Source organism: Eutrema salsugineum, unplaced genomic scaffold, assembly GCF_000478725.1.
Source record: "Eutrema salsugineum unplaced genomic scaffold, Eutsalg1_0 scaffold_7, whole genome shotgun sequence".
Lineage (NCBI taxonomy): Eukaryota > Viridiplantae > Streptophyta > Magnoliopsida > Brassicales > Brassicaceae > Eutrema > Eutrema salsugineum.
This window is the reverse complement of record NW_006256486.1, coordinates 4,557,182-4,578,155: the sequence shown is the minus strand read 5'-3', so window position 1 is coordinate 4,578,155 and position 20,974 is coordinate 4,557,182. Positions and strand designations below refer to the sequence as shown.

The window sequence follows — 20,974 nt, the reverse complement described above, 5'->3', positions numbered from 1 at the left end:
TCATCAAATGTTTATTTGATCTTTCCGTACTTTGTGTTTGAACAAATAATGTGAAAATTCTCCACTTTGTTTTCTTATTTGGGGCCTGTAACAGGTCAAATTACTTGTGGTTCTTGTTCTCGGATTAGCTTGTAATTACGTCTCCGGTTCTTGCCCTACAAAACTCGGTCTTTAGTTCTAAAGTCAATATTTACTTTCTGCTGCTTTCCTTTGCCAAGCAAACTCAAAAATACCAACAAAATTTGACGATCGTACACATTTTCAGATGTAAAATCAATGTCTTGACACATTGGAAGTAAACCCAAAACCCATAACAAAAAATAAACAAAAAACAGGACTTTTAAATATCTGAGATCACAAAAGATTCTCTAAGTTTCATTTCAACTTTTACGCCTCAGTGATGGGAAACTCAAAGACGACATCTTTGCCGGTCAGCTTCTTGTAAACCGCAGAGAAAGCCTCAAGCTTGTACTCGGTGTTGTTCTTTTCCTTTGGGTCCAAGAAGACCTTTCAAAACACATTCCATTCCCGTTTATAAGAAAAGTTAAGAAGATAATTGCGAAAACAGGAAGATCAATATCATTTATGGGTTTTACGTACCTTCATGATTTTGGTTCCGTCGATTCTGTACCTAGTGCGCTTTCCAACAATCTCAGCGGGTAAGACCACATCATCAAGTATGGCTTCATGAACTGATGTCAGAGTACGGTTGCGTGGTCTCTTTGCAGCTGAGCCCTTCTTTGGTGGCCTCACAATCCTCCTTGTAGCAATGAGGATCACATCCTAAGCATAGGGAAGAGGTAAAAAGATCATATGAAGAAACTAAGCGGCTTCACAGTGACTCAAATCAGCTAAACTCAAGTCACTGAAAGACTGAGAGATTCTTTTTCTCAATATAACCAGACAATCTAGAGCTACATTTATCATTCATTCAAACAAACCATGACAAATCAAGCAACTCAAACAAAACAAAACACTAACTGGCAAAAGAGAAACGGTAATAAAGAATTACCTTTCCGCTGAACTTCTTCTCGAGTTCACGAACGAGCCTAACATGGATTTTTCGGTAAGCGTTTCTCAATCTGTAAGGTACATTGATAACAAGTGCCTTGCGTCCTCCAGATACATCAACTTGACTACAAAAAGAATAAAAAGATTGAATATTTCAGTTTCCTAGAGTAAAACCATCCAATCATAAACAAACAAAAAAAGAAAATCCACTCACACAGCTGAGTTGACGTATAAATCCTTCAATTCACTTTTCAACTCTTGGTTGGTGTTCTCCAAATCAAAGAAAGCCTAAGAAAGTCAACAGAGACATCAGGAACTCTATGCTTTCACCATTTCTAAGGGAAAGCCGAAACCTTAAGCAGAGAATTTAAGTATATAAAGATCAAACCTGAGCAACTTGCTCATCCAACTCAGAAAGTTCCACTCCCTTATCCTTGTGAATTTTGTGCTGTGCAGAAAACATCTTTCCACTCAAATGCAAACTCCCTAAAACCTTCAATAAGAGTTCTGAGGATCAAAAAAGAAATAACATTTCAATATGAAACAACAATGCCCTTTAGTCTCAACACAGAAAAAAAAAGAGTTAATGTAGCCATTGATCAAGAACAAGTAAACACTGCTAAGCAGAGGTTCAATTTCAAAACATACAACACTATCATTAACACCATAACCAAAGAAGCTAGAGGTAAACAAATACTAAATTCATCCTATATTTACCGATCAATTCAACAATTAAACAATGAATTTACGGCGAAACACAAGTAGTCGATTACAAACAAACAAACCCGTCGAGAATACAATACATGATTTTTCCCGGGAAACAAAGATCCGATTGAAAATAATAGAAGAAGAGATCGGAGATGAGCAGAATAATTCGTCCGAATAAAACGCACCTGAGGCAGAAGCCAATGGAGGATACTGAAGCTAATCCGCTAAAATAAAAACTAAAAACCCTAGAGCAGCGAGGAAGAGGGTAAAGAGACCTTATAAAGGATGATCTAGCGGTCAGAAATTAATAATGTGACACGTGTACGGACACGATTGTAACTAAGTTAAAGCAGTTTGATAAAATCTGAGCCGTACAATTTAGCTGAAGTGTCCTAATTTAATGGAGCCACGTGATGCTGACGTGTTACTCGTCGTGTATCTTATCATTTTCCTTGAATAGACCAACAAAGACGACAACCGAATCGGAGATCCTTACCGTCTCACTTTCTCCGCTTCTCCTGTTGTGTCACTTTTTCGATAAACCCCAAATGAAGGCAGAATCTCGAGGAGCAAGAGCTTAAAACCCTAAATTCGATTAAATAGTTGGAGAAACGAAGCGTGTATTAATTGTTGGAGAACAACCTAAAGTTAGCTAATTTCTAGGTGGGTTCGTTGAGAAAACATCGACTCCTCCGTAATTTCGGATTCTGATTCAGAAAAGTTCCGTAAAACCAACTAAGATTGTTCACGAATTAGTCACTCTCACATATGATTCACTCTCACTGCTTATTCTTCTTCTTTCTTTTTCTCTTGATCTTAGCTGACTAATAATCTCTGTGTTGAAACTTTCTTTAAAGGTTAGATTTTTGATCAATGAATTATCAGAATAGTCTATGTAGTTTGAATTTAAGGAATTGAGTTTTGTAACTTCCGTCATTCGTGCCTAATTGTTTGAAATGTTTTTGCCGATTGTAGCTGCTAAGAGAAACCAGGTGAGAGAATCTACTAGTATGTCGAGCAAAACCATGGATGTGCTAGAAGGTCTGGTTAAAGATAGTTCGTTAAAATGGTTGCTTGGGAAGCAAACTTCTTTCGATGAAGAGATCGATGAGATGGAGAATTCTACTTCTGCTGGAGCGAATTGGATACCTGAGCTTTCTCCAGTGGCAAATGTGGTTATCCGCAGATGTTCAAAGTAAGAATCCCTAAGTTAGTTGTTTCAATCTATACTATTAATTGGATTTAAAGGGTTGTTTTCAATCTATACGATTAATTGGATTTAAAGGGTTTAGTTCTGTATGAAAAAAGTTTAAGTTTTGATGATAAGCTAGCTTGTGATATGCGGTAGAATGGATTTGGATATTAATTTAGAAAAAGAACTCGCTTTTATATTTGGTTCTATATAGTAATGGGAAACTTTGGTGCAGAATACTTGGTGTTTCAGTAAGCGAGCTACAAGTTAGTTTCAAACAAGAGGCTTCTGAATCTGTAAAGCAGCCTTCAATGTTTGCAAGGAACTTTCTAGAGTACTGCTGTTTCAGGGCACTTGCACTCTCTGTGGGAGTAACAGGTCATCTAAGCGATAAAACGTTTCGGCGTTTAACATTTGACATGATGGTTGCTTGGGAGGTCCCTTCTGCTGCTAGCCAAACTTTACTCAGTGTAAGCACTTTGATTTCTACTTCTATGGTCCATTGAGTTAAAGAACTGATCCTCTTGTTGTCCAAATATGGAAGCAGGTTGATGAAGATCCAACCGTCGGTTTAGAAGCCTTCTCTCGGATTGCTCCAGCGGTTCCGATAATAGCTGATGTGATCATATGTGAAAATTTGTTCGGGATGCTGACTTCTTCATCAAACGGTGTTCGGCTTCATTTCTATGTTTATGACAAGTATTTGTATGGACTTGAAAGGTAAAAGCTTTCGTCCTTAGAATCATTCTTCAGAAATAAACTCAGTGAAAATCTGAAGTTTATCTATCCTGGATCACTTTCTAGAGCAATAAAGAAGATGAAGAGCCAGTCCGAGTCATCTCTGCTCTCTGGTGTTCGATCAAAAGGAGAAAAGATTCTTGAGATCGACGGGACTGTTACTACACAACCAGTTCTTGAACATATTGGAATATCTACATGGCCAGGTATGTTTTATTCTGGGTAGCACAAGGTGATCTGATAAATTCCTCTCTACTCGGTTGATTAAATTGAATATTGTTAAATGCAGGCCGCTTGATTCTGACTGATCGTTCTCTCTATTTTGAGGCTATAAAGGTTGTGTCTTTCGACACACCAAAGCGCTATAGCCTATCTGAAGATCTGAAACAAGTCATTAAACCCGAGTTAACCGGTCCTTGGGGCACTCGGCTTTTCGATAAGGCTGTCTCTTACAAATCTATTTCCCTGTAAGGAATGATTTATCACTTCAATTAAAAAGCATTGTCCTGTTTCAGTTTCTTACCTGACTGACTTGGTTACATATTTTAATGGCTCTTTTTTTTTGTAGACCAGAACCAGTAGTAATTGAGTTCCCTGAACTCAAAGGCCACACACGACGAGATTACTGGCTCGCGATTATCCGAGAAGTGTTATACCTTCACAAATACATAAATAAGTTCAAGATCATCATCGGCGTGGCGAAAGATGAAGCTATCTCAAAAGCTGTACTTGGCATTTTACGTGTGCAAGCCATTCAAGAACTTGGTTTAACAAACCCTGTGCGTTACGAGAATCTTCTCCCGTTCAATCTCTGTGATCAGCTTCCTGGTGGGGATCATATTCTTGAGACGCTTGCAGAGATGTCGAGTTCGAGAGTGCTTGACCGAACAAACAAAGCCAAAGAAGGTAACATTAATTACATACTTATGCAAACTGTATATTCCTGATATTACACAAATTCTATGTTGATAAATCTTCTTTTAGCAGGGTCTTTGTACTCGATCTCGGCCTCAGATATGGTTTCCCAATTGGGTTTAATGTTTGGATCAAGTCCAAGGGGTAGTAGTAGTAGTAGTCTTGTGGTAGGTGAAGTAGTGGTTGGAGATGTGAATCCATTGGAAAGAGCTGTTAAGCAATCAAGAAAGAACTATGAGAAAGTGGTTCTTGCGCAAGAGACTGTAAATGGAGTTAAAGTTGATGGAATCGACACCAATTTAGCTGTGATGAAGGTAAAGATACACACGCACACACGATTCTTACACTTTGCATATCTTCAAGAGATTTTTAGACTGGCTTTGTTGCAGGAACTGCTACTTCCGGCTATGGAAATTTGGAACTGGCTTTTGTCGTTAGCGTATTGGGACGATCCTTTGAAGTCTTTTGGGTTCTGTCTCTTGTCCACTTTCATAATTTACAGGTAACATACTTAGAATCTTTATGCGTGTGTTTTGCTTGTTAGTTACAGTTCTCTGAAATCTTTTCTTTTGCGGTTTTGAAACCGGTTTTGTTTAGGGGATGGATTGGCTATGTATCAGCCTCTGCCTTTATCTTTATATCTGGTTTCATAGTTATCACGAGATGTTTCAGCAATAGAGAGAAAGTAATGATTGAGCTGAAAGTTACCGCGCCTCCTCCTATGAACACAATGGAACAGCTTTTAGCGGTCCAAAACGCGATTTCGCAGTTTGAACAGTTCATTCAAGACGCAAACATTGTTCTCCTCAAGTTCCGAGCGTTATTACTCGCCCTTTTCCCACAGGTCTCTCTCTTTATCTCTAAAATTCTCCTCTCGTTTTAGCGTTTTTGCAACCGCTTACTAATGGTTTTAAAAACCAAAAAAAAAACAGGCGAGTGAGAAGTTTGCGGTTGCGGTTGTGATCGCTGCGTTGATGCTGATGGTAGTTCCTTGGAACATATTGATCCTGGTGGTGTTTCTTGAGTTGTTCACGAGATATTCGCCGCTGCGTAGAGCAAGCACGGAGCGGCTGATGCGGCGGCTTAGAGAGTGGTGGTTCAGCATTCCGGCTGCTCCTGTGGTTCTCGAACAGAACAAAGATGATAGCAAGAAAACCAAGTAAAACATACGATGAATATCTCGTATGTTTGTGTAATTAGTTGAGATATTGTGTAATTAGTTACGTATGTTTGTATGTATTTGCATATATCAATGTATGTTTTTATTTTATTTTTTTATTTGGGTTAAAGTTAACAATGTACAGTATGTAATAGAAAGAGTGTTTCGATTACAGATTCAAAATGTCTTGCAAAAACCAGTTAAATGACGATTATCATACAAAAAGATGGACATGGAATCTTCCGTTATTCATTTACCAACTTGACACAAAAATCATTACTCGATGCAAATCATGCAAAATATCAAATAGCAGTAAAAATCCTAAAACATGGATTAATTGCCTAAAAAAATAATAGAGGTTATTGGAAGATAAATTTATAAAAATTTTGATTGATTTTAAAAATTATTAAATTTGTTAAATTTTCAGAAATTTTGTTGGATTTGTAAAATTTATAGAGAGTTTTGTGTATTTATACAATTCATAAAATATTTTTAATATGACAGATTTTGAAAATTCAAAAATATACCGTACAGTAAAACTTGTATAAATTAATAATGTCGGATCCATAGTATTTTATTAATTTATAGTGATATTAATTTATAAAAAAAATTTGCATTCTATTTATAATTTTCTAAAATTATTCCAATAATGTTATATCCAAAAATTTAAACAAATCTCTTAATACAACTTATGATTTATAATCATAACTATATAGTTTTTAATAAATTATCCATGTAAAAATATACATGTTCATAAATTTAAAATTTATAAATAAAATCATGGCTATTATCCATATTATTGATGATTAAATTAAAGATAATGCTACACTACATTTAGAAATATTTATAGATAAAAAATGAATTATCACATAAATTAATCATCATAAATTAAAATGCATATCGTAAAATAACAATAAAAGCTACTCATATAATAATTAGAGAGGTGAGACCCAATAAAATTTTATTTTTAAGTTAAAAAAAACACATTACGCATATATTAGAATATTATATATGTATATATATATATTTGTATAAATTTATATAATTATTAATTTATATTTTTGTTGGGACCATATATTTACATTAGAGTTTCAAAAAAATATATTATCTTATTATCTTATCGAATTTGATGAATTTTTACATTGTCCCAACTTGAAACCAGCAAAATTTATTATTTTATAGTAATTATTAATTTTTTTTTTTTTCGTGTCAATCGTTTTATAACGAAAGCCCAGGGCTAGAACAATGGTACAAGATAAGGCCTACTAAGGGCCCAGACGTTACAATATTAGACACGCATACAAACACGTGGAGCACTCTAAACTAAATAAAAACACGTGTCATAGTGAGAAGCTCATCGTCATGCATCGCCGTCGACTCTCTTCTCCGTCGGAACTTTATGCAGAAACTTTCACGATGCTTGTTCTAGTACCACTGTTTGCTATTCATCAAACCCACACTCCATATATGTCGGAAAGAGTAACCGCAAATCACCAATCTCCTCTGCTTCTAAGCTTCGCCGAAGTTAACCAACACCGTGGAAGCTCCATCACCGGCCTAACCTGATTCCATTGCTCCATGATTGAGCGATTGGAAATGACGAAGAAATTACTCCACTGAGAATTGGAGAACCTGAAGAAACTTAAAAGAAAAACGGAAATTAATCCGACTATGAACACCATCAACATCATGAGCGAGGTTGATTTTTAGAAAATCAGATCCAAAATCAAAGATTATGAAAGAAAGAAACATAATTTGGATCTGAAAATAAAACGATCCGATCAAAGTCAAAATTTATTTTTCGAAGATAACGGAAGAGAATCCGATCAAGTCGGAATATATACATAAAAAAACCAAACGAATCCGGTGAAATTCCAATCTCATATTAAGATCGGAAATCGTCCCTCTCTCTCTGAAAGATAAGTGTGAGAGAAGAGAGAGAGGTTTTATCAGTGTTATAGTGATTATTAATTTATCGAATATTAATTTATAGAAATTTTACTATATTTTGAAAATCATGATTTATGAATGATTTATGAGTTAAATTACAAAGAATTTTTATCCCAATAACACTAGATTTTAACAGAATATCATCAAACCAATAACAATAGATTTTTAAAAAATATTATAATAGAATTTATTAATAATGTAAAAAATTAAAAATCTATAAACTAATAATTAAAATTTAAACTCTAAAAATCTTCTTAAAGTAATTTTCCAATAATTTCTTCTAAGTTAAAATGATTGTTTTATTTCACAGTTTTGTTTTATTTTGGGTTTTTTTTTCCGGCATTTTTCCTTTTTGGGTCAAAAGATTTATTTTCTACAAAAAAGATTTACAAAGAAAATATGTTAATTAACTTAATTTGCAAGAAAATATGTTAAAAAGGGTAAAGAAAACGCCTCTCTCTCTTCTCTCATATCCATCTTTCAGAGAGAGAGAGTGCTTTTTCTCCTTTGATGTATATTCCGATTAATATCAGATCAATAATTTCCGTTTAACGGATTTGGTTTTCCGGCAAAGACCGGATCTTTTGTTGTTTGTTTTGAATTTCCTTTGCTTGCTAAGAGTAATTCTTCATATATAAGATCAAGCAAAAGGTTTTTCAAGTTCGGACTTTGTTTTTGTCTTTCTCTTTCCTCTATTAGAGCTGGCCATTCATCTTTTCTTCATGAAGCAGTGGCGAGGCCAAGATCCGATGACAGAGAGTAGAATCTTCTACTTCTAATGGTAGCATCACCCTACCTAACCAGGAGTTATGTCTCCTTTCAACCCTTTAATGAAGCCTTTCAAGGTGTTGGGTGTTTGGTCATGTGTATTTGATGATCGACAGTAAAATTCTATGGTGGTGTGAAGTTTCTCTGCTTGAATCTGGATTGGATCTGCTCTTTGGAGGATGGCGTTTTCGATAAACAACTGATTGGCGTTTCACCGGAATTTTGATCTGTTATTTTCGCCGGCGAGTTTGCAGTGACTACTCTTCAATTTTTTTGATCCGCACGTGTATCACACGTGGCCATCATGCATTATCACTTATCTTATCTTTTTGTGGTTTGTAACAATTTGAGTTACTTGGGCCAAATTTATTGTTGGATTTGTAATCGAACATGCATGTAATGGCTTTTAAGCTTTAAATTAATACAAAGACGAAAAAAAAAAAAAAGGGTAAAGAAAACAAAACACGAGTTCTAGAACTAGAAGAGACGAGATATGGCTTTGATAAAAGTAGGACCCTAATTCACAACTCATCTTACACACGTGTCAACGTTTGATTGTTTGTGGCTTCACCGCCTTACTTTCCTCGTGACCGAGTCGGCCTCATCCTCTCGCATATAAAGTAAGCCCTAAGCCCTCTTCTCCTTCACAATTCACAATTCAGTTTCCGAAACTTAAAATCAACTTCTCAATCCTCTCGTAATCGCGAGTTATCATCAAGGTAGATTTCTGATTTCTTATTAGAGTTTTCTTTGATCTAGTTGTTTGGTTCGATCGCTATTGATTACATATTCTTTGAATTTGATTGAGGTTCGCAATTGATTCTCTATTCCTAATTGATCTAGATTTTCGATTGGGATTCGTATTATTCTAGATCTGTGTTGTTAAGCCTCGATCTGTGATTCTGATTCCGAAACCTAAAATTAATTTCTTAATCCTCTCTTAATCGCGAATTATTATTATAAAGGTAGATTTCTGATTTCTTATTAGGGTTTTTCTTCGATTTAGTTGAATTGATTCTTTATTCTTTTAATTTGATTGAGTTTCGCAATTGATCTAGATTTTCGATTGTGGTATCATTTCTAGATCTGCGTTGTTAAGCGTCGATCAGTGATTTTGATTTCGAACCAGATCCGTGATCAGTATCTTTGATCGGATCTGATTCGTGTTTGTGCGATCGGAATTTAGTATATCGAAGCGATTTCGTTGATCCGAGTTTCTTCTTAAATTGAGAGCTTTTCTTTGTGAATCACAGATGCAGATCTTCGTTAAGACTCTCACCGGAAAGACTATCACCCTTGAGGTGGAAAGCTCCGACACGATCGATAACGTTAAAGCAAAGATTCAGGATAAGGAGGGAATCCCACCGGATCAGCAAAGGCTTATCTTCGCCGGAAAGCAGCTGGAAGATGGCCGGACCTTGGCCGATTACAACATCCAGAAGGAATCCACCCTCCACTTGGTCCTCAGGCTCCGTGGTGGTATGCAGATCTTCGTCAAAACCCTAACGGGAAAGACGATCACACTCGAGGTGGAGAGTTCTGATACCATCGACAATGTCAAGGCTAAGATCCAAGACAAGGAGGGAATCCCACCGGACCAGCAAAGGTTGATCTTTGCCGGAAAGCAGCTCGAGGACGGTAGAACTCTCGCTGACTACAACATACAGAAGGAGTCGACCCTTCATCTAGTCCTCAGGCTCCGTGGTGGTATGCAGATCTTCGTTAAAACTTTGACTGGAAAAACCATCACTTTGGAGGTCGAGAGTTCGGACACTATTGACAACGTTAAGGCTAAGATCCAGGACAAGGAGGGAATCCCACCGGACCAGCAAAGGTTGATCTTTGCCGGAAAGCAGCTCGAGGATGGTCGTACACTAGCTGATTACAACATTCAGAAAGAGTCGACCCTTCACTTGGTTCTTCGTCTCCGTGGTGGTATGCAGATCTTCGTGAAGACTCTTACCGGCAAGACAATTACCCTCGAGGTTGAAAGCTCTGACACCATTGACAACGTCAAGGCCAAGATTCAGGATAAGGAAGGCATCCCTCCGGACCAGCAGAGGTTGATCTTCGCCGGAAAGCAGCTTGAGGATGGTCGTACCTTGGCAGATTACAATATTCAGAAGGAGTCGACCCTTCATTTGGTGTTGCGTCTGCGTGGTGGCATGCAGATATTCGTGAAGACCCTTACAGGCAAGACGATTACTCTTGAAGTCGAGAGCTCCGACACCATTGACAATGTCAAGGCTAAGATCCAGGACAAAGAAGGCATCCCTCCGGACCAGCAACGTCTCATCTTCGCTGGAAAGCAGCTCGAGGATGGTCGTACCTTGGCGGATTACAACATTCAGAAGGAATCGACCCTTCACTTGGTTCTGCGTCTGCGTGGTGGTATGCAGATCTTTGTGAAGACACTCACCGGAAAGACAATTACCCTCGAGGTGGAGAGCTCTGACACCATTGACAACGTCAAGGCCAAGATCCAAGACAAGGAAGGCATCCCTCCGGACCAGCAGCGTCTCATCTTCGCTGGAAAGCAGCTTGAGGATGGTCGCACACTTGCTGATTACAACATTCAGAAGGAGTCGACCCTTCACTTGGTTCTCCGTCTTCGTGGTGGTTTCTAAAAACTTGCGCCTGGTTACTTTATCATGTTTTCAAAAGTCGTTTCGTGTTTCTAAAACTTCTCGTTGTTTGTGTTTTGGGGGCTTCTAAAGCCTCCAGTTAAATAATTGATGAACTATGATGGCTTCCTTTTCTCTTTTTGTTCTAAGACATATCGTATTTCTCTATATTGGACTGCCATTGGCCCTTTGTCCTTATTTGTCTCTGCGTTTATATGTGCTTTGTTTGTTGGTAAAGGTTCTGCCTTTTGCTACTTGCGACTTTGTTCTTGTGGAAGATGAGGTAAAAACATCTCCTGTCTGCTCAGCTATTACTTCTGAAATCGTACACCTAAATGAGTTGTTGTAGTTGAAGATGTTTGAGACGGGTAGAAAGTTACGGGTTTTTCACATTCTGTGGTTATGGGTCATGTTCTCTTCAGTGGTACACAGAAAATCAGTTCATGATGGAGCTTATATGCAGGAGCTTAGAAGATAGAAATTTGAAAGACTTGTACCTGCAAAAAACATGATGCCATCTTGGTGAGGGCAGGATACATTTTTCTTCCTATATCTGTTAAATCTGTGGGAGTGTTTATTCTAATAAGTTTGAAGCTTTTAAAGAGTATGACGCTGGTTGGAAGTGTTTCGATTACAGTTCATCTCCGATTATCTTTCAAAAACTATTTAAAATAGTTTACGTTCCGTGGTAAAATCACATATAACTGAATTAAAACGCCCGATACAGAAGTAAATCATCTTATGAAAAATTAATGTTTTTTCTCTCCGGGGTACAAAATTAACGGGAATTTTTATTCATAATAATCACACAACAAAAGCCAAGCCTTTCTCTGTCTCGCTTCTATCTTCTCGAGATTTTACAAAGCAGCAGCATTTTGCGGCTGCTCTAGCTCGACAGGAGAAGCTGTCGAAAGAGGTTCCTGCAACTCTGGATTTATTGGGAACAAATGGCATTGTGCGTATTGCGCCATCAACTGATCCACAAGAACTAAAGCCACCATTGCTTCCACCATTGGCACAGCTGCAACAAAAACCCATAAAAACCAAAATCAAAATCGCAAGTAGTAAAAGTAAAATCATTTCAGTGGTTTCGTTGTTTATATAATAACCTCGTGGAACAACACAAGGATCATGACGTCCACGTGCAATCATTTCAGTTTCTTGCTTATCTCTGGTTACGGTCATCTGCTTCCTCTGCGCATTGTAAAGAGAACTTATTAATGAAGCAAACATTTTCTTTTGTTCATATTGAAACTGCAGGGTTTATTATCACAAACTTACTCCGATTGTAGATGTTGGCTTGAAGGCTACTCTCATGTTTATTATCTCACCATTCGATATCCCTCCCTACCAAATTGACCATTATCAGCAATCTCTAAGGAGAAGAAAACTACTTTATTGACATATTAATACACAAGGCTTAACCAACCTGGATTCCACCGGATCGGTTTGTTTTTGTACGTATTCTTCCATTTTCATCGGTATAGAATTCATCATTGTGTTCAAGACCAGTCAGAAAGGTACCTGCGAGGTTCGACGCGTATGATTTTTACTGCTCAAGAAGGGTTTTTGATAAGTTAAAGAAAAGCAAAATTTAACAATTATATACCTGAGAATCCACTTCCAAACTCAAAGCCCTTTGTTGCAGGTAACGACATACAAGCTTTTGCCAGCTCTGCTTCAAGTTTATCAAAAACCGGTGTACCAAGCCCCTGCGCATAGTAGTTTCCAGAGTCATTCACTGAAGTTCATGCAATCAAAACTTCAGGAAGAAACACAGATTAAACTAATTCGGTGGTATAGTGAGTTCTTACACGTGGAGCATTACGAACGATGCAGGTCACAACACCACCAACAGAGTTCCCTTTTGTCCTGACTGCATCAATCGCAGCTATCATCTTTTCCGCATACTCGGGATTAGGGCACCTGACAATGTTACTTTCTATCTGAAAGACGAACAAAATGAGGTAAGAATGTTACTAGATGAACCTTAATAAGAAGTGGCAACACCTAAGTAATCAGGAAAAGTATTATAATGGTGGATGAAAGTCAGCAACAAATTCACAGCAAGACTCAGGTTACCAAAATGGGTTTTCCCCTGGTAAATGTATCAAATTTACTCATAAAACAAAATGTAGGCTATACTTCCAAAGTAGATGTGCACCTGTTCAAGTGTCAAACTCTCGTGGTCTACCAAATCTTCTGGAAGTACAACCTGGTGGACTTGTGAGACATAGGCAAGAATCTGGAGACACAAAAGAGAACAGGCACAAAGGTAAGCAAATTTTAAATGAGTTGCGTGAACCTCTATAAATTTGTGTTAATGAGTTAAATTACTAAGGGACATCCTCTTTGCAAGGGTATACCAAGATAGATAAAACAGAGAAATGAAAGAGCGAACCAAACGTCAAAAGAAATATAAATAATTCAATGTGGATTGATTTTTCAAGAGCAATGCTATTTGCAAAATCAGAAAGTAAACACACCTCAGTTCCTGCAAATTGCTTCAAAATTTTCTTGGCCAAAGCTCCAGAAGCAACTCTTCCTATGGTCTCTCTTGCTGAAGATCTCCCACCACCCTTGAAAAAAAATACACTTTAGTCAGTAGAGCCGAACGATGGCTTCAAGCTATATAAGTTAAACAAAAGAATGTAAGGTGTTACCTGTACTGATCTGACACCATACTTCATGTCATAAGTTGCGTCCGCATGAGATGGCCTATAGGCAACCGACATTTCACTGTAATCCTGAAAATCAATTGAGTCTCTCAGAGATTAGAGTCTAAATAAAACCTCCAAGATTTCTATTTGATCCTACTTTAGGCACTAACATAACTAAAAAACTATTTTCCTCTCTAATGCCATTAGCAATAGTCTATGTAGCATCATTGAGTACATTTATATGCATAGAAGTGTCAAAAACTTACAAGTCCTCTCTGATCTGTGTTTGGCACAAACACATGGACAGGTGTTCCTGTGGTCATTCCTGCATTTATATGGATGTCAAAAGTTAGAACAAGGGAGTGAACAGAATCAACTCAATCTCTGAAAAACATATAACCAAACCTTCGGAGACTCCAGATAATATCCGGCAAGTATCAGTCTCTTTTCTAGGAGTCGTGATCCGGCTCTGACCTGGTCTCCTGATAAAGCAAATCAACATCAAAGGGATCATTTTTTCAGAAATACAAAAGCGAATAAAGAAAGGTTTATAAGAGCTTTCTTCCTTAGAATACCTCCTATCAAGATCGTATTGCAAATCAGATTCAGAGAGTGGAATCCGAGGAGGACAACCATCGATTGTACAACCAACTCCTCCTCCATGTGATTCTCCGAAGGTAGTAACTCGAAAATGAGACCCATATGAGCTTCCAGTAGCTTGTATCCCTGCGAATTTGGAGGAAACCCAGAAACCCAAAACTCGTAAAGCTTTCTACTTTCCACATCCCATTTTCGTGTTAAAGAAATGTCAATCAATTCAATCTCTAAAACCAGTGTGCAAAGCTTTAACCGGTAACTCCAACACACAGTCAAAATTAAAATTTGAAGCCTTTGAATCTGAATTCTCCAAAATTTAATCGGACGCATTCGGAGATATAAGAAAATCGAGAAAAAAACTCACGGAGGGTCTTCCTGGATTGGGTTCGGATTGAGATCTGAACGGAGGGAGACGAGAGACGACGGAGCTCCGACGGAAGAGAAGAGGAACCGGGTTTGGTGGATCCGAGAATGGATTTGGAAGTGAGAGAAGACGCCATGATCAGAGGAGAGGATTTGGAAAGCAAAAGAAAGAAAGAGGATTGAGAAAAGGTTTAAAAGAGGGAGAAAATGGAGTTGGTGGAAACAAATTTTGGGGGTTGGTGGCTTGCTTCAATTTATATGGCCTTTGTATTTGTGGTCGTCTTCTTCTTCCCCCTGCAACTGGAGGCGGTAACGCAAATCCTCCTCCACCTACCAATAACGCTAACCCATACGACCAGAACCAAACCCGAAAATCTGAAATCAGACAATAATAAGTTTTGGTTATCTCCGGTTTTGGTTCAGGTTCATTTCCCACGTGGGGAAATTGAAGAAAAATAAAAAAAACCAAAAGAATACTACAGCACTTTCACTTTCTTTTTTCTTGTTGAAAAAGATAATTATTTCCAAGTTTTACTGAGTGGGTCATTGTTATTTTATGTATTTGTTTTTGTTATATATATATGTGAAGATGTGAAGTCTCTCTAGCCCCCACTTTCTCATCTTCTCTGGTCCCTCTCCATTTACATATATATATATACATAATACATTTCACTTTATATATTATAATTTATAATATTTATAACATTTTCTTAGCACTATCATATTTTAAACCCAACATACTTCAATGCATCAAATAATTTTTTTTTTTTACATATTCAGCTAAACAAATTAAAAACCTTAGAAGCGAAGATTACTTACAATGGTCTCTTGTAAAAAAGTTTACAATAGTTGATATGTTTACAATAGTTGATATTTTTACAGTAGTTGATATTATTTTTAGTGTTGCAATAGATGTTGTAAACAAAAAAGGAAGTGATGTAGCAAAAATAGAGTTAAAAAACTTCAACAGCGAAAATATTGATATGTGAGTCATAATTGATGACATGTGGAGAATATTAATTAGATGTTTTGATTTCTGATTTTTTATTTTATCTTAATTATTCAACATCAAGTATTTCGTAATTATATATATATATATATAAATTTTATACCAAAATTCATCATTTTTATATTGTATAAATAGACACTAGTTTTATTTGATTTGCACACAGAAAAAAAAAATCATTTTTTTTTACTATCATTTTCCTATTAGCCTCTAATTAACTTTTGTTCTACCTTTAATGACATGGATTCCAACAATAACTCTTTTAACATCCTAAATTCTTCTAATTACTCTTTTGACAATCCAAATCCCAATAATTATTTAACTTCTATTTATTTTAACTTAATTTCAAAGAATAATTGATATTAATAATATGGTATTACAAAAAAAAAATATATGAAATAAAAATGGTGGAGTAAAGTGTTGAATTTTATTACACAAAACTATTGTAAATAATGAAAATTGAGTGAGTATTGAATTAATAGATGGAAGAGAGAGGAGATAATGTGGAAGAGAGAAGAGATGATGTGGTATAAAATATGTGTTCATAAAAAAAAAAACTACTGTACATAGCCTAACGATATAAATCATAGAAAATAAAAACACGAATGTCTTAATGATTGTGCATTTCGATTTAAATCATAGAAAATAAAAACACTTTCTTTTGCATTTTCAGTATAAATAATAGTGCATTTCATTGCTTTTTAATGTTCATTCTTGCAGGCTTTTACTATAAAAATGAAAGCTTTCATTCAACTTTTATTAAGCCATCTCATTCACACCATCATCAGAACCGTGCTTAGCTTGTTAGGAAAAAGGCATTTGCCTGAAGCTCCTAATTTTTTTTTATAAATATAGGGCCCCCAAAACCTAAACTTTCAACAATATATTGATTAAAATATTATTTACAATTTAATGAGTGTAAGATTTTTTTTCCTAAATAATAATTGGTAAGAGATATTTTATATTCCCACTATTTCAAATAAATAAATAATTAAGAAAAAAATGTTTCAAATAGATAGAGTTTTAAGTTTTTTTATCTATTTTTATTGTTTAATGGTGATAAATTGTAAACTTAAAAAAATAGTTTATTAAATTACTATTTGTTTAGAATTATATATAAATGCTAATCATAAAAAGATGCATTTATGATCAAATTATAAGATATATTTTTAATATTTTTGAAAAAAATCTATTACTTAAACACCAATAGAATAATAATAGTTTTGGTGTTTTAAATTTTTTTTTTTTTTTGCTAGATCGAATTTCTAATAATCGCCTTAAACTCTTATAACTCTGAGCACAGCACTGACCATCATATGTACCGTTTCATCCTCTCAAACAAATAAGTTTACTAAGTTTGAAGTGGATTTAAGGAATTTAAATTTGACAAATTACCAAAATCAAATCTGTTCAAACAACTAAACACCAATGTCTCGCAGAAAAAGTTATTATATATATTTATATATATATATATATATATATATCATACTTGAGAAGCATTTTATAGATGCTTGCAAGCTTCTGATGCTCTATAATATTGGTTTCATCATTTTATAGCTATTTTTTCTATCGTTCGATGCAAAACAAATTCTTTAAACCTAGTATAATAAAACAAATATATTTTATCTTCTATATATTCACTTAACTATGTTAGCTTCTAATAATGAATCATGGGTGTATAACTTTTTGGTTTTAATGATGGGTTTATAACTTACGAAGCTTGTGGGATATTTCACATGGTTAGACTCAACTTTTGTCTTCGTCCGATCAAGGAACTCAACTGGTTCAAAAGCTATGGCATGTGAGCCCAATAAATGGTTGAAAGTGTCAGAGAATTTGACTGAGGATGTAAACACGAAACCTATCAAATTTTGATATCCAATTTTCATGGCATCCTCTTTCAATTTATCATGAGAGCATTGCACATATATTAACACTCTGCACTTATTCAAATTTAATAATTTTTTAGCATCTTTTGAAAGTGCTATTAGAAAGTAAACACTTTATATACCGTACATAACAATTTTGTTTTGAACGGTAAAACGTATATGGTTATGAACGTGCACAGAAAAACAGAATGAGAATATTTTCATCATTTGTCAGATAATAAAAAAACCTAAAATACTAAAAAAGTAATGAAACTTGAATTACTTGCTAATTTGTGAAAATATATTCTTTATCATTAGGTCATAGTGGTTTACATTTCCATAACCTGTGGAAAAGTTATCATTTCCATAACGCTTCTATTTCATTAGCTACTTTGTTATGCATGGTTCGGCTCAATTTTGTTCTCATCAAATGAAGATAACCAAGTTATTTAAAAGCAATGACACGTGAGGCTTAATAAATGGTTAAAAGCATCACATATTTTGTAATATCCCTAACCCAACCCATTTAAAAGAAGCCCAAGCCCATTCCGAAAACCCTAGTATAAATAGAATTAGGAGTTAATGAGCTTTATTTAGTCTCTAATTATCCTAGCCACCAAAGAAAAGAGAGAGATGAAGAAGGAGAAGCTGCCGCCACCGAAGGATCGGAAGCCGTCGCCGCCACCACCGCTTGCCGAGAGAAGAAGGAGTGCTCGCCAGCCCCCTCCTTCTCAGAAGTTCCTTGACTCTCTTGCCTCTTCTAGCTCTCCCTAATCTCAGATCTGCTTGTTGCTAAGGTGATGATTAAAGGATTAGATCTAGGATTTCTTATTATTCATTTGTCTTCTTCTGGTGTGTTGAGACTAAATCTGATGAGACTAGGATGATTTCTTGTGCATTTAGGTAGATCCATGTATAATTATATAAATATTAAGAATCAGGATCCTATTAGAGGAAGAACCAACATAATTGATTGATAACCCTGTTGATTAGTTAGTGCTTGTTAGAATAATAAGATCATAATCTGTTTAGGTAGAGATGTGCCGAATGCAGGCGTGTTTGCAGGTGAGTGTGAGTGTGATTGTGATAATGACTGGGAAGAACTAGACGAGTAGCTCTAGTGTGATGTGCCTTCAGAGATGGAGGAAGTTTTCATTTGTTTTAAGAACTATTTTATCTCTTTTTAAGATAATATTCTATTTATTTTGGTTTCATTAATTTACTTCATTTTCATTTTTATTTGTAAGACTTGGATTTGGGTTGGTTTGGAATAAGAATAAAAGATTATTCAGCATTTATTAGTTTAGGTTTAGTTAATACCACTGGTTTAATTTAGTTTCCTTTGGAATCCAGGATCGGGGTGTTACATATTTGGACTCATGATAAACTTATCAAGTTCCTAATATCCAAATTATTAGTTTAATGGTAGATTACATTGTTAGAACCTATAGAAAAATTATTATATTTTTTATATAATATATATATATAGATATTTACGTAAACTCTTTTTTGTTTTTTTTTGGTTTTGAATTAGTAGGAGGATTTGGGTCAAATTATGTAATCCTAAGCCGAGAACCAAGAATGTAATATTAGTTTCATCTTAAGTGTTATTCGACCTTATGACTTTTATGCTTTGGCTAAGACTCTTATACCAATCGAGCTAACGAGACTTAGTGTAAACTTTTTTTTGAAAATAAATTAAAACAGCTTTTACTTAAAATAAAAGAAAATACAAAGACTTTTTTTGGTAGAAGAAAAAAACAAGACATGAATTATTCTGTAGACCAAAACAGTTAATGAGGTTTTATTGTATCTACAAAACAAAGAAGCAAGGATGACTTGGCAAATTAAAAAGAAACTTCTCAAAGTGATCAACATGATCAGTCGTCAAAAGCCCATAGGTTTTCTTGGCAAATCTGTGCTTCTTCCTCGGGTGTAAAATTGTTCTCGATGTTCAAAAAAGTGTGAAACTCATCAATAGTTTTGGTTTTATCAGCAACTGCCTGGCAAGTGAGATTAAGAAGACTTTTGATGTTTAGATAATTAGCAGCCAAAATCATGTTAAAGAGCGTGGATTGATCCATATTTTTTGTAAACTCAGTGTCCCAGTTCTTGAGTTCCTCAGAAGACTCATCACCATCACCATCGACGACGGCGTGTTTCTTGCAATAATCGATCACTTTGGCGAGGATCTGGCCGGTGACGTTTTCAAGAGGAATTTCGTTGCCGACACATTTATCTTCACACTACAAGAAAATATACTGAATTTTTAAAAATTTTCTTACGAAAATTTTGATAGGAAATTTTTCTTACAATTTTCCTACGAATTTATTACAAAAAATAAAAGTGGTAAAAAATTAGAAAGATAACGAGACATTTGAGGTTGAAGAACCAATGGCATTCCAGTCGCAGACCATAACCCATATGGTCTGCGACTGGAGTGCCACCGCTTTTTCAACTTCAAATGCCTCGTTATCTAAGCTCTTTAACACAATCTTCTTCTCTGACTTCGACATTGGTCCTTCTTTATTGGGAGATTGATGAAAAAAGTTAGGAGTGATGAATGACACAAAGTGTGGACCTACGCATCTATATTTATAGGATAATTGAGTTGGTGATATAATCTTCAAAACCACAACATGATTAATTAGGTAATATGGAAAATAACATGTACATTATTTTGTTTTGACCAAAAAAAAAGATGCGAAAAAATATTATTATGGTCTCCCGAACAAGGATAATTAAGTTGGTGAATATGGAAATTAAAATGTACATTATTTTGTGTTGACCAAAAAAAAGATGATGGAAATATCGTTATGGCTTCCCAAACAAGGAAAAAGGAAGGAAAATGAAGAAGCTGGCCACAACAATATATGTGAGGAAAGTAATATACTGTACATAAAAATTTAGTTAAATATGTTTGTGAATGGTATACAAAAAGACAGAATAAGAATATTTTCATTATTTATCAAATAGTAAAAGAATATAAAATAATAAAACTTATCAACTGTTATGAATAAATAATAGGATAATTTGCAAAATACACTATTTAAGTTTTTGAATTAGTAAAATACACTGTTTTTTATTTTTATTTTTAAACCGCACTTTTGATATGTAAAAAAATATTTTGACCAAAATTAATTAGAAATTACATATCTTAATAAATAAAGATAAAAATTCGAAATTATTAATTCTATGATTATTTTATGTTTGACATAAAAAATATATAATCATGTAATATTTTAAAATATAAAATTTGATAACCTTTCAAATATTTTAAATTTTAAGAAAATTATTTTTGTTAGTGTTATATAAAGATGTTATGTTAAACACCTTCATTTCTGACCCAAGTTAAACACTTTCATGAACAATTCAGTTTGTTTTTTTTTTTTTTAAACTACCATAACTTTATTGA

The 20,974-nt window shown here is 35.1% G+C and overlaps 5 protein-coding genes across 9 annotated transcripts; 2 read left to right on the top strand and 3 right to left on the bottom strand.

The window, feature by feature from the left end:
- Positions 1-230: 230 nt before the first annotated feature.
- On the bottom strand, positions 231-1,971 carry LOC18011438 (40S ribosomal protein S7-1). 3 transcript variants are annotated; one of them, XM_006393292.2, is made up of 6 exons: positions 1,905-1,971; positions 1,400-1,518; positions 1,226-1,299; positions 1,013-1,136; positions 601-783; positions 231-507 (listed from the first exon to the last, which is right to left on the bottom strand). In XM_006393292.2, the coding sequence occupies exons 2-6, from the start codon at positions 1,472-1,474 to the stop codon at positions 388-390; spliced, it is 576 nt and encodes a 191-aa protein (XP_006393354.1). In that variant the 5' UTR covers positions 1,475-1,518; positions 1,905-1,971; the 3' UTR covers positions 231-387. The 3 variants fall into 3 exon arrangements, with proteins under 3 accessions (XP_006393354.1, XP_006393353.1, XP_024006111.1); XM_006393291.2 differs by having other exon boundaries at positions 1,400-1,504; positions 1,905-1,965; XM_024150343.1 differs by having other exon boundaries at positions 1,400-1,497; positions 1,905-1,965.
- A 253-nt stretch (positions 1,972-2,224) lies between these two features.
- LOC18011437 lies at positions 2,225-5,863 on the top strand. 2 transcript variants are annotated; one of them, XM_006393289.2, is made up of 11 exons: positions 2,225-2,382; positions 2,695-2,914; positions 3,147-3,381; positions 3,459-3,631; positions 3,716-3,855; positions 3,939-4,116; positions 4,218-4,555; positions 4,637-4,878; positions 4,954-5,066; positions 5,162-5,408; positions 5,497-5,727. In XM_006393289.2, the coding sequence occupies exons 2-11, from the start codon at positions 2,730-2,732 to the stop codon at positions 5,725-5,727; spliced, it is 2,082 nt and encodes a 693-aa protein (XP_006393351.1). In that variant the 5' UTR covers positions 2,225-2,382; positions 2,695-2,729. The 2 variants fall into 2 exon arrangements, with proteins under 2 accessions (XP_006393351.1, XP_024005946.1); XM_024150178.1 differs by lacking the exon at positions 2,225-2,382 and having other exon boundaries at positions 2,730-2,914; positions 5,497-5,863.
- A 3,157-nt stretch (positions 5,864-9,020) lies between these two features.
- Positions 9,021-11,261, top strand: LOC18011490 (polyubiquitin). Of its 2 annotated transcripts, XM_024150246.1 has the most exons (3): positions 9,021-9,160; positions 9,695-10,075; positions 10,304-11,261. In XM_024150246.1, the coding sequence occupies exons 2-3, from the start codon at positions 9,695-9,697 to the stop codon at positions 11,066-11,068; spliced, it is 1,146 nt and encodes a 381-aa protein (XP_024006014.1). In that variant the 5' UTR covers positions 9,021-9,160; the 3' UTR covers positions 11,069-11,261. The 2 variants fall into 2 exon arrangements, with proteins under 2 accessions (XP_024006014.1, XP_006393349.1); XM_006393287.2 differs by having other exon boundaries at positions 9,695-11,261.
- Positions 11,262-11,748: 487 nt separating this feature from the next.
- On the bottom strand, positions 11,749-15,027 carry LOC18011489 (chorismate synthase, chloroplastic). Its single transcript, XM_006393286.2, has 13 exons — positions 14,687-15,027; positions 14,301-14,451; positions 14,131-14,207; positions 13,992-14,050; positions 13,729-13,812; positions 13,552-13,644; positions 13,230-13,310; positions 12,880-13,011; positions 12,675-12,777; positions 12,495-12,589; positions 12,347-12,412; positions 12,175-12,259; positions 11,749-12,086 (listed from the first exon to the last, which is right to left on the bottom strand). Exons 1-13 carry the CDS (start codon positions 14,820-14,822, stop codon positions 11,923-11,925), a joined length of 1,326 nt encoding a protein of 441 aa, XP_006393348.1. The 5' UTR covers positions 14,823-15,027; the 3' UTR covers positions 11,749-11,922.
- A 4,412-nt stretch (positions 15,028-19,439) lies between these two features.
- LOC18011491 (SKP1-like protein 13) lies at positions 19,440-20,075 on the bottom strand. Its single transcript, XM_006393285.1, has 2 exons — positions 19,974-20,075; positions 19,440-19,805 (listed from the first exon to the last, which is right to left on the bottom strand). Exons 1-2 carry the CDS (start codon positions 20,073-20,075, stop codon positions 19,440-19,442), a joined length of 468 nt encoding a protein of 155 aa, XP_006393347.1.
- Between the last annotated feature and the right edge of the window lie 899 nt (positions 20,076-20,974).